Source organism: Tursiops truncatus, chromosome 5 (assembly GCF_011762595.2).
Source record: "Tursiops truncatus isolate mTurTru1 chromosome 5, mTurTru1.mat.Y, whole genome shotgun sequence".
Taxonomy (NCBI): Eukaryota; Metazoa; Chordata; class Mammalia; order Artiodactyla; family Delphinidae; genus Tursiops; species Tursiops truncatus.
This window is the reverse complement of record NC_047038.1, coordinates 80,512,331-80,525,057: the sequence shown is the minus strand read 5'-3', so window position 1 is coordinate 80,525,057 and position 12,727 is coordinate 80,512,331. Positions and strand designations below refer to the sequence as shown.

Genomic DNA, 12,727 nt, shown 5'->3' with positions numbered 1-12,727 from the left:
AGACTTAACAGAGGAACTGAAGGTAAAGCAGAGCATTGCAACACTGGTAGAAACTTACTAGTAGAAAAGAAAAGGTAAGAGACTCCTAGCAGAAGAAATAGCATGTATAGAAAACATGTTCATAAAAGTCAGATCTAATGACTTTTGTTGTATACTATTGAAAGTATAAGAAAATATACCATGCCACTGGGACAAAGTGAGGAGAGTGGGAGGGAGGGGTGGAAGGGAGGAGATATGGAGATATGTGTGTATGTATAGCTGATTCACTCTGTTATACAGCAGAAACTAACACACCATTGTAAAGCAATTATACTCCAATAAAGATGTTAATAAAATAAAAATAAAGCTATGTTCCCCTTTGAAAAAAAAAAGAAAATATACCATATTACTTTAAACTGAAAAATTAAGCATAGGATATTTGGTATTTATAAAATTAAAAGTTTGTCTATTATTACATTAGTTTGAACATTATAAAACATTTAAAAATCATTAATTTTTAAAAGTAGAAAGATAAATTCTGTATTTAGATTATGAGATAAATGTTACTTTTAACTTCTATTTTGTATGATTAGTTATTTTTAAAAATCTTTAAACAGATGACATCAATTTAAATACATAATTTTAATTTATATACTTTAAAACTAAATTATCATATTAATAATAAAATGACTTTTAAAAGGAATAATAAAATATAAGATATCACTTTGCAAGGAAATAAATCTGTCAATATGACTTAGATTAAGACATCTTAACTTATTTTAAAATAAAAAAGGATAGTAGAAGAAGAAATTTCCAATAAACAAAAGTAACGGTTATCTGGTAATCTCTAAATCTAGGTTTGTTTTCAACTAGTCTTCCACTATGGATCCTCATTTCTTATTTGGTTTACAAACATTTCTCAAAACAATATTCACATCTTATTATAAATAAGACTTACTCTTTCTGTTATTACGTTCCTTACACACCGTTTTCCTCCTGTTTTTTAAATAGGCACTGCATTGTAAGATACATATTTACAGTTATCTTTAATTTAATTAATTGTCTTCAACAAAGAATGAATAAATTTCTTTTCCTTTAAACTAAAAAAAAAGAATACAACTCACCTCTAACAGGGGGTCTTTCTAGCTCAGAGTCAAGGTGAATTGGTGGAGAGATGTACGGTACCTGTCCATGATGTGCCTGTCCTGTGGACCCAAAAATAAATGTTAAGATATTATAATTATGTCTTCTTACATTTTTTTTGGTTTTATGATGTCATACATCTCTCTTCACACTGAATTACTAACCATTACAGAGTGCAGATCTATCCAAACACAGAATCATTATGTGTCACCCAAACATCAAGCAATTAAATCAGTCCTTCTTAAGCCATCTACTTTGTTGTTGTTGTTAAATCACAAGTTTATTGTTGAGTGACACTTTAAAAAATACAATAAAAATGATTGACAAGAAAAATGAAATGCAAAAACTAAAGACATAAAATGCAAGTCCCCATTTTTCATTGTTAAACAGACACTAAGTACCCTATCGATTTGCTTTAAGTGTTTCTAAACATTTACTCTTATTTTTTGCATTTATTTCACTGCAGATCAGTAAGAAATGGTCTGCAGACTGGCATCTATGTCAGATAACACTTTGAATAGCACTTACTTAGATAACTTTACAACCCTAATTAATTTATACCTTATTTTTATGATTACTTTTAAACTTTTTACTAATTATTTGAGTAGAAAACTACTCCTACTTGCTTATTGTACTTGATGAAAAAATAATAACTAACCACAATATAAAAAAGCAGGTAGATGGATTCATTCTCTGTTTCTTGTAAAGCGTGCTGCTAGTTCACATGCATATCTGTAATACATTTTCTGTCTCATGAGTTAAAGTTGATTTGAAGGACTAGACGCTGACTGAAAAAAATTGCTAGCTTAAAAACAAAAGAGTTTTCTAATGCTCAAAGTAGCTATAGCTTGTATACTGATAATCCAGTAAGCAATTAGGATTTTAAGGCAAGAAAGCATAATTACAGAGTTCAATTTCTAAAGCTACTTTATATAAAGAAGGTTTGGGTAAAAGTACAGAACCCACAGCTTTCTTTCTATAATGGGAATATGCAGTTATATTTTATACATTTACTATAGCAATCTACAGGGTTGTTAATCTCTTTTCCTAAACAAGGAAAGTTAATGATACATAGATTATGATAACAATTAGAGTAACCTTCCTGTTTCAAGTAATATTCGACTTGTAATAAACTCTGCTGATTTCTCTTATGAGGCACATTTCAAATAATTAATATGGCTCCCTGTTGATAGTAGCTGCTATTGCTCCCAGCATTTTTCTAGCTAACAGCAGACACAGTGGAGAGGCTGTAATACACAGAGCTCCTCATAATGGTAACTAAGAATATTATGCTTTCACTGGTCATGTTTCAGTGGAATACTAAAAGCACTATTATAAAAGAAATGACAGCGATTGTGCACTGCTAGCAGTCCATGTGTAATATAGCTTATTAAAAACTTCAGATTATCTTAATTATAAAAACACCTGATGTTTACCTCTGTTGCATACTTGGTTGCAAAAACATTTTTATTTTTAAGGTCTTGTGTCATTACAAATGCATTGGTTTGAAACTTTATTGATCATGTAAATGAAAATAAGAATCTTTCACTTTATATTGGTTCAAAATAACATCAGCATATAAAATAGTATTGATTTCATGTCAAACCAAGGAACATGGCTTTTACTACATATAATAATAACCACTACGCAGTCATACATACATCATCTCCTTTTATGCAACCAATATCACTATAAGGATTTAAAGGTAGGTAATACATTAGTACACACACATTTTTAAGTCAAAGATACAAGCAAAGGAGATTAAGTAACTAACATGCAGATAGTAAACAGCAAGGCCAGTCATATTTTGACTTCAAATTTCAAGTGTTTTCATCTATATCATAATATTTTTCTCAAAGAAGGTATATTAAACCTGAAAATAATGCGTATAGATTTTAGTGATTAAACTCTGACAAGTAACTGCTTTTGGGACTGTTACCTCTACATTTATAATGAAGTAAACAGTCCCTTTAAATGCCACACTTGCCTTTGTTCTTGGGATAAGCATGTAACCTCAACAGTACTCAACACGGGTACTTTAGGCAGTACAAGTTCACAGTGTCTATATCCCTAAGGGAAAATGGGGATATCAAAGAGCCAGTGGAATGGAATGGGGATTATTGATGGTCAAATTCTGAACCTGGTTTGCCACAATTTCCATTCTCTCTCCAAGGAGAAATCTAGCAAACTGCAGGATGCAGTATGGCAGGGAAAGTCACAGTGGTAGGCATTGACTGGGACTCTAAGCCTTAGAGAAAGATGAGAAATGCAGTAATGGATTCCAATCTGGTAAATGAAATTTCTGATCTACAGAATAAAAACTAGAAATTATGGAGGTTGTTGTTGATTGATTAAATTAATCAAATTCTTAAAAAGATTCCTGCCACACTTTAGATCAGTGGTATTCACACATTTATCTCCACAAAAACACATAAAAGGTAAAAAAAAAACCACATTCTAGTAGGCAATACTTCTAACAAAGGATAACTAATAGATAAGAAATCTAAGGCAACAGTTCTCAGGGTAGTAATCTATCATCATCAGGAAGGACATATGGAAACATGGGGAGATGCTGTGCATAGTTTGAAAAAAAATTCATTGTCTCTCAATGTCCCACCCCCCTCATAAAGAATTACTAAAAAAAGGAATTTGGCCAAGTTAGGAGAGTAGGAAGACCTTGAGCTCACCTCCTCCCACAGGCACACCAAAATCACAACTATTTTCAGAGCAACTATTGATGACAAAGAGTGGAAACCAGAAGAAAAGATCTTCTACAACTAAAGATATAAAGAAGGAACCACAACGAGATGGGTACGAGTAGGTGAAATCACGATATAGTCAAGAGCTGTACCCTTGGATGGATGACCCACAAGGGGGATGATAATTACAATTGCAGAGGTTGTCTACAAAGAGTGAGAGGTCTGAGCCCCATATTAAGCTCCCCAGCCGGGGGGTCTTGTACCAGGAAGACAAATCCCCAGAACAGTTAGTTTTGAAGGCCAGTGGGGCTTAGTGTCCAGAGAGCCAGAGGGCTGTGGGAAATAGAGACTCCACTCTTAAAGGACATACACAAAATCTCACATGCTCCAGGACCCAAGGCAGAAGCAGTAAGTTGAAAGAAGCCTGGGTCAGACCCACCAGTTGATCTTGGAGAGCCTCAAGAAGAGGCAGAAGGCAACTGAAGCTCACCATGGAGATAAAGACACTGGTGGCAGCCATTTTGGGGAGTTCATTCTTCCACGCGGACACTGGTACTGGTAAATGTCATTTTGGAATCTTCCCTCTAGCCTATTAGCACTGGGACCTGGTCTGCCCACCAGCTTGTTTGCACCAGTACTAGGATGCATAAGGACAAGTAACTAACTGGGTGAGGCTGCCTTAAGAACCCCTGAGCCCACAGCCATCTCAGGACATGGCCCTGTCCACCAGAGGGCCCAGGATCTGGGCCTACATACTACTGCACAGACACTAGACCTGGGACCCCCAGGTCTCTGAAGCCAGAGACCCTGGGTCCCAGCCCTGCCCATCAGCAGGTAGATACCAGCCCCAGGACCACCAAAGCCCTGCAGCCTGCTTTGTCAGAACCCAGCCAACCCACCAAAAGGCCAGCACCAGCCTTAAGATCACTTGGGCCCTGGCCCTGCCCACCAGCACCAGCTTTTTAAAAATTAATTAATTAATTTTTTTATTTTGGGCTGCTTTGGGTCTTCATTGCTGTGCATAGGCTTTCTCTAGTTATGGTGAGCAGGGGTACTCTTTGTCGCAGTGCATGGGCTTCTCATTGCGGAGGCTTCTCTTTGTTGTGGAGCACGGGCTCTAGGCACACAGGCTTCAGTAGTTGTGGCATGTGGGCTCAGTAGTTGTGGCTCACAGGCTCTAGAGCACAGGTTCAGTAGTTGTGGCACACAGGCTTAGTTGCTCCACGGCATGTGGGATCTTCCCGGACAAGGGCTTGAACTTAAGTCCCCTGCATTGGCAGGTGGATTCTTAATCACTGCACCACGAGGGAAGTCCCCCCAACACAAGCTTTGTGACACCTTGGGCTCCTCAGCCAGTGGCCCAGGATCCAGCCCAACACCAGCCTGACACCAGATTTGGGTCACCCCAGAACCCATAGCCAGCCATGTCAGGAACCGGCCCACCTACCAGCAGGCTGATAGTAGATCTGTGAACCCCAGCCCTGAACCACCCACCCCAGAATCTGGCTCTGCCACCAGTGGGTCAGTATTAGCCCCAGGACCCTGTGGCATTCTGCAGTGAGCAGCCTCACGACCCAGCCCTGCCAACCAGCAGCTGCCAGCTTCCGCAGGGTCTGGCAACCAACTGGACCAGGGGCCAGCCATACCTACCAGACCACCCACCACAGTCAGTCCTCCATAACAGAAGGATCCATGCAGCCCACAAAGGGGACACCCCTAGAGTATATAGTTCTGGTGACCAGAGGGAAGTTTGCTGCTGGGATGCACAGGATGCCTCCTACAAAAGGCCACTTCCCAATGTTGGGAAATGTAACCAACCTACAAAATACATAGAAATAAAAACAGAAAATTAGGCAAAATGAGGCAACAGAGGAACATGTTGCAATGGAAGGAATAAGATAAAACCTCAGAAGAAGAACTAAGTGAAGTAGAGATAGGCAATCTACCTGATAAAGTGTTTATTTTAAGGTAATGACCATAAAGATGATCAAAGAACTCAAGAGAAGAATGGATGAACAAACAGTTAGAAGATAGAAAGAAGAACTAAACAGACCTGAAGAATACAATAACTTAAATAAAAAATGCACTGTAAGGAATCAACAGATTAGATGATACAGAAGAACAGTCAGTGAGCTGTAAGTTATAGTAATGGAAATCACCAAAGCTGAACTGAAAAAATAGAAAGAAATGAAGTCATTTTAAGAGGTCTCTGAGACAACTTCAAGTGTACTAACATTCTCATCACAGGATTCTCAGAAGGAGAAGAGAGAGAGAAAGGGACAGAGAAAATATTTGAAGAAATGGTAGCTGAAAACTTCCCTAATCTGGGAAATGAAACAGACATCCATGTACAGGAAGCACAGAGACTCCCAGACAGGATCAACTGAAAGAGGATCACGCCAAGACTCATTGTAATTAAAATGACAAAAATTAAATATTAAGAGAGAATATTAAGAATTAATGCAAAATAATAGTAATAATAATAAACTCCAGTTAAAACCATAAATAACGTTCATAAAAATTTCTCTTGGACTTTATGGTGAATAATATTCAGCAAAAAAATGCAATCAGCTCAAAAAGAGCATAGGGAGGTAAAAAGCATGACAAACACATGTTTTAAAAATATGACACATTTTCCACCATATTTGACTGTCTTATACTAGTCTCACCTGGTCCTCATAACCACAGCTTTGTATATCGAAATATGTGATGTGCTCCTTTTATTTTTGTCCTTACTTTTCCAAATTAAAAAAGATACATATCTGCTTATTTTTCTTTCTGAATTTTATTGCATTTTTTTCTAAATTTTAAAGTAAAAAATCATATTGAGATTTTATTAGAATTACATTAATTCTATAAACCAATTTGGAGAATAAATATTTTAAATAGTTTGTCTTCATGTATTTTAAATGGACTGCTTTTTGTTTGAATTGCTTTTTAATAAATAGGAATAAATTATTTTTGAAGTTTTCTATATTTTGGTTATAAGAATATTTCATTGTGTAAGTATTCTATTTTCCCCATTTTGAATAAAATCTCTAAATTTTCTTGATGACTTTCATTTAACTTTTTTGACCTTTATTGTTGTAATTATTCGTTATTGAGTCTACCTTACTAGCTCCTTAGAGCTAGACACACTGATAATAATATTTTGGTGATGCCCTGTGATCTTTGTTTCTTGTAAGAAGTGTATTCCCAGGTTAAGATTCATCTATATACCCTTGTATTTAATTATTTTGTGCTGCAGAATTTAAATTTTAAAGATTGAATTTATAGGACATGAATTTTAGGTGACAGAGTTTCCTGGTGTTGCTATTCACATGTCATTTTATCTTTAAGTCCCTACAAAGTAATTATCAAAGGAATAAGCATTGCTTAATGACAGATTTCATAAAAGAATTACAAAGAATTAAAAAGTGGGAGGAAAAAATGCTTCTTGGTTCATGGCTTAGGAGTCTAGAAGAATAATGGCAACAGGGTAATGGGTGGGTAGCTTATGAATTAGATTTTATTCAATTTTTAGTGTAGGTAAATGATACATTTGCATGAAGATGTCATATATATGCATTTATATATACATGTATGTACATACATACTTGTATATATGTGTACATTTATATGAAATATATACTTATATAATTTATATATCATACAATTCACCCATTTCAAATATACAATTCAATGTTTTTAGTACATTTATAGATTTGTGCAACCACTACCACAATCAATTGAGACTACTTTCATCACCATAAAAAGAAATTTGAAGCCTCTCAGCAGTCACTCCCCATTTCCTCCCAACCCACCCTAGTCCTGGGCAACCACTCATCCCCTTTCCACCTCTACAGATTTACCTGTTCTGGACATTTCACGTAATTGGAATCATAAAAATATATAGTCTTCTGTGATCAGTTTCCTTCATTCAATTTAATTTTTCAAGGCTCCATATGGTAGCATGAATCAGTACTTAATTCCTTTATGCTGCCAAATAATATTCCATTGTAAAAACATACCATATTTATTGTATCCATTAATCAGCTGATGGACTTTGGGGATAATTTCCACTTTTTGACTATTATGAATAATTCTGCTATGAACCTTCATTTGAAAGTTTTTGTGTGGACATATGTTGCATTTTTCTTGAATACACATACCTAGAAGTGGAATTGTTGGGTCGTATAGTAAACTCCATGTATAAACTTTTGTGGAAATGTCAGTCTGATTTCCAAAGCTATACCATTTTACTTTTCATTAGGAATGTATGAGGGTTCCACTAACACAGAGATGTTTTTCAGGGTTTTTTGCTTGTTTGCTTGTTTGTTCATTTTAAGGTGATAGTCTAGTTAATCAGGATTGACGAGACCTGAAATAATTAATATTAAGACAATTGTGAAATCTGGGAAGGGAATAATCTCCCCAAATGAACACAGAAAAGTAAAGCATAGGGTTTGGGTCAGAAGTTGTACAGTTCAACCACATTGCAAGAGTAGAAGGAAAAAAATGATCTGGCCAAAAACACGAAAACAAAGAAAGAGCTGCTCACATTCTGAAATGAAAATGTGTGAACTATCTATCCAGTGTTAGGTATGCCAAAGATGTAGAAGATTTAAGGGTGCTGGTTAGTAGAACACAAAAGGCCATTATGGATTTTGGAAAAGCCATTAGTTTTCTATTTTCAGTCTCTTTTTCAACTTTCATTTAATTTCTATTTCTTTGAGGAATTCTCTGCAATTTCTACTAAAGTTCAAATATAGAAAAGACTTGACCAGCACTAAGTACAGGAAAAGGATTTTTTTTTTGTCCTCTTTCTACTGTCAATACTTTACTTGCACATCAGAGCACAGCAATACATTTTTAGAACCATAGAGTTTGAAGGGAGAAAGACATTTGATATCTTATAATCCCAAACCTACATTTTTAGAATAAGGAAGCTGACATCTTGATAAATTGGTGACTTTCAAATGTCAAATCAAGGTGGTGGTTGTCAAGAGTGATGTCAGAGGACAGTAAGAAAGGAAATGCAGCTAGCCTGCAGAAAACTGCCCTCAACCCTCTCTTCTGAAGCCTTACTTAGCAAGCAATTATTTTCAAGTTGTGTGGGCCATGAGCTTTCAGGTTGTTGAGACATTAGAAGGGTTGAAAACTATTTATTTATAAAAATATGTATATTTTTTTTGATTTGGCTCTGCCTATAAACTAAAGGCAATTTAGCCTAACAGGTAAGATCATGCCCAGGAAACAGAACTGCCAGTGTTGGCATTTGGACTCTGCCACATTTTAGCCATAGAATTATTAACCATATAAGTTATTAGCCAGCAACTATCAAGCTGTTTAAGTTCTATGTGCCTCGATTTCCTCATTTGTATAATGGGGATTACAATAGCACTGACTTCATAGAGGTGTTTTGAAAATTAGATAAATGTATACAAATGTAGTAATTAGAACAGTGCATGGTATGTAGCAAAGTACTTAGAATTTTTAGCTATATTATTATTATTATGCTAAATTCATTCTTTCATTCATTAATTCACCAAACAATATTAACTGAGTGCCTCATATGTGACAGGTGCCTTCTTAGGCGGGTGGCATACATCATACAACAAAATAAATGATAATCCACACTCTTATGTAGGGGAAGACAGATAGTAAGCGTTTAACACAGTAAATATTATATGTGTGAGATGCTGAGGGCAATGGAAACAAATTAGAACAGGCTAAAGGGGATCTGAAGTAGGAGGGGCAGGTTGCAATTTTAAATAGAGTGATTGGGAAGGCCTAACTTAATTTCTATGAATAGATTTTGAAGAGTTCAAGAAAAGGCAAGAGATATTATCTGACTTTTATAGGAAATCGTAAAAAGATAAAAGTATAGATAAGAGTCCCAATCTAATTCTATTAATTAAGAATGAAAGAACAAAATGTGCTGGTAGCAGATGCTTTTGCCTAACATTTATTTCAAATTTTACACATATTCATAGACATATTAATATGACACCAATGACCAATGAGCAAAAGAAGACATAAATAAAATACGGTGATATGTAATTGGGAAAATGAACACAACTTTATTCCTAAAGTAAAAACACATTTTACTACCATAAAGTCCCCATTGGTTTCTCCAGTTATACTATCTTTCAACTCAAATTTTCCTCATTTTCTATATAGTGCTGTAAACAAGTTTAATAGTTTATGGCTCTCCAGGCAGATTTCATGCCTTCTTTTTGTTCGTTTCCTTTAAATGTTCAACTTCTGATTTTAATTATTTCCTCTAGAGATATGACATTTCCCCCTCCTTAAAAACAATAAAATAGATCTCACATTTTTGAACATGGGGTTTTTAATGATATTGCCATTTTCCTTTTACAAGCTTTAGAATGATAGCAGGTTATATTGCTGCATTTCTCTGCCCTATTATAATAATGACTCCACGTGGAATGTGGAAACCTATACTAAACTACATTGAAGAACGGCATATGGGATTTTTCTAAGTTTTTCAAATACTCTGAAAGTAAAGTAGATTTTTCTAAGTTTTTCAAATACTTTGAGACTCCTCAAAAAAAGTTTAATTTTCTGTTGAAAATAATTTCAGCTACAAAAAAAAATACCAGAGGTCAATGTGTTGGTTGTGCTGATGGAAAACTGCATGTGCCTAACATTACAACAGCTTGCTTTTTTTGTCTTTAAATCCCAGTCTGACTACAATCATCTGGCATCCAAAAAGTCAGCTTTCAGGTGCAGATATAAACACCAATCAAAAGTAATCATCAAAGAAAAGAGTTGTAAAGTTGTCAATTTAACACCTATCTTTTCACTCTGGTTTCCTTTTCCCCCTTCATCTTATTACTCACACTTATTTTCAGTGACTTTAGTAAAATATGAAGTAGCAGAGAAACAACTACATGCTTGACTTCTTATTGAGGATATAAAGTCATTGATGGAGGTGCAAATGTCACTGACTGGCTTCTCTCCAGTGGATATTTCTTGCCACAAAGGAAAGAAATCGAGTAATTTGGAGCAAAGGTAACTTTCTTGTGTTGTGGTGTGTGTGTGTGTGTGTGTGTGTGTGTGTGTGTGTGTGTGTGTGTGTGTGTGTGTGTGTGTGTGTGTGTGTGTGTGTGTGTGTGTGTGTGTGTGTGTGTGTGTGTGTGTGTGTGTGTGTAGTTCTTCCAGCAAATATTTCTTCAGTACCCACTCCCACTCTGTGACCAGTATTAACAATACCATATGAACAAGATAATACAATGCTCCAAAGAGAGACTTCAGCTTAGATGCAGGGTTAAGAAATTGCAGTGAAGTATGATATGTACCTTGATAGAGGTGAGAGAAAAGAGTACAACAATAGCATTGAACTGAGGTAAGGGAAGTGAGGGAAGATGAGAGAAAGATGAGACTGAGGGAACAGCAATTAGTAGTCTAGTGAAAGAGTATGGCAGGCACGGGGAATCAGAAGGAATGATATGAGGGGATGCCTGCTGATCAGATAAGTGAGAGGGCTAGGAGACAGGGACCCACAAAGGAGGGTGGGTAGAAAAGATGATTAAAAATAATGTAGGGCTTCTCTGGTGGCACAGTGGTTGAGAGTCCGCCTGCCGATGCAGGGGACACGGGTTCGTGCACCGGTCCGGGAGGATCCCACATGCCACGGAGCGGCTGGGCCCGTGAGCCATGGCCGCTGAGCCTGCGCATCTGGAGCCTGTGCTCCGCAACGGGAGAGACCACAACAGTGAGAGGCCCACATACCGCAAAAAAAAAAAAAAAGTAAAAATTCAAAAATTTACAAAAAAGGAAAGAATAAAAATTACATGTGAAGGGGAACAGAATATATCACCCCAAAGCATGCCACTCTGGCATATTGATTATTTTGAATTAAAGTTACTTGAGAAACAAATGGTACAAGAAAGACACTCTGACCCTCCTTTGTCTCCCTGAAAGCAGGAAATAAATCTCCCATGTGAAAGGTATCCTCTCTGCACAAGGAGGACAGAAGGCATCATTATCCCAGATAGGGAACTCAGGGCTGAGAAAGCTGCATAAACAAGCCCTGTTACTTCTTCACTAATTTACTACCCCAAGTCCAAACCCCTTTCTTACAATGGTCAATTCTTTGAGTCATATTTCTTTGGGCCTCCAGTACAAACAAAATCAAATCTGTTTTTCTCTTGCTAATCTTTATGTCAATTTAATTATTAGACCAGCCAAAGAATTTAGAAGGGGAAAAGGGACAAGTTTTCCACCTCTACACGTTTATCACCCAGCTTCATCAATGGTTAATTCAGGGGCTATATTGTTTCACCGTTCTCCTCCCATGCCTCTTTCCCCATCCCAGAATAAGGGGAAGCAAATCCCAAACATCATATAATTTCATCTGTAAATTATTTGAGTATGTGTCTATAAAATATGAGTTCTTTAAAAACAACCACAATACCATTATGATACCTAAGAATTAGGAAGATACATTGTGAAATGAATTTAATGTAAAATTCAATGAAGCAATTGTCAGGAAGAAATCAGCCAGTTGGAAAGAAATGAAACCTGTTGGCCTGAAAAATACCTCATTGGTCCTAGGGCTGAAATTGTGTTGGACTGAGTAATGTTTTATATCAATGATGAATTTCAGGTGCTCACAGATATAGAGGGGACTCTACCTTATAAGCCATACAAATGCTTTCCTTTCTTTCACAAGCGTGAAAAACACACTTGGTAGTTAAAATGATAAACACTGAATTTTGGATGCATCGCTTCAAAATTATTCCTTGAAGTCTCAGAAACCTATTGTAGCAAGCCTTACAAAAATAAACTAGAAACAGAATAGAAAAAGAAAAATAAATCAGAGCATTTATCTTTCCTGAATTTCTAGTTTTTATAATTCTTCAAAAATAAACAGGAATGAACACTTTGGAAACTGAAGA

At 36.1% G+C, this 12,727-nt stretch overlaps 1 protein-coding gene across 1 annotated transcript in view; it reads right to left on the bottom strand.

The window, feature by feature from the left end:
- The window catches only part of ADGRL3 (adhesion G protein-coupled receptor L3), an 874,918-nt gene that overhangs the window by 273,162 nt on the left and 589,029 nt on the right, over positions 1–12,727 (bottom strand). Inside the window, exon 7 of the mRNA XM_073805306.1 lies at positions 1,104–1,184. Coding sequence (XP_073661407.1) covers positions 1,104–1,184 — 81 coding nt within the window. The remainder of the gene's footprint in view (positions 1–1,103; positions 1,185–12,727) is intronic.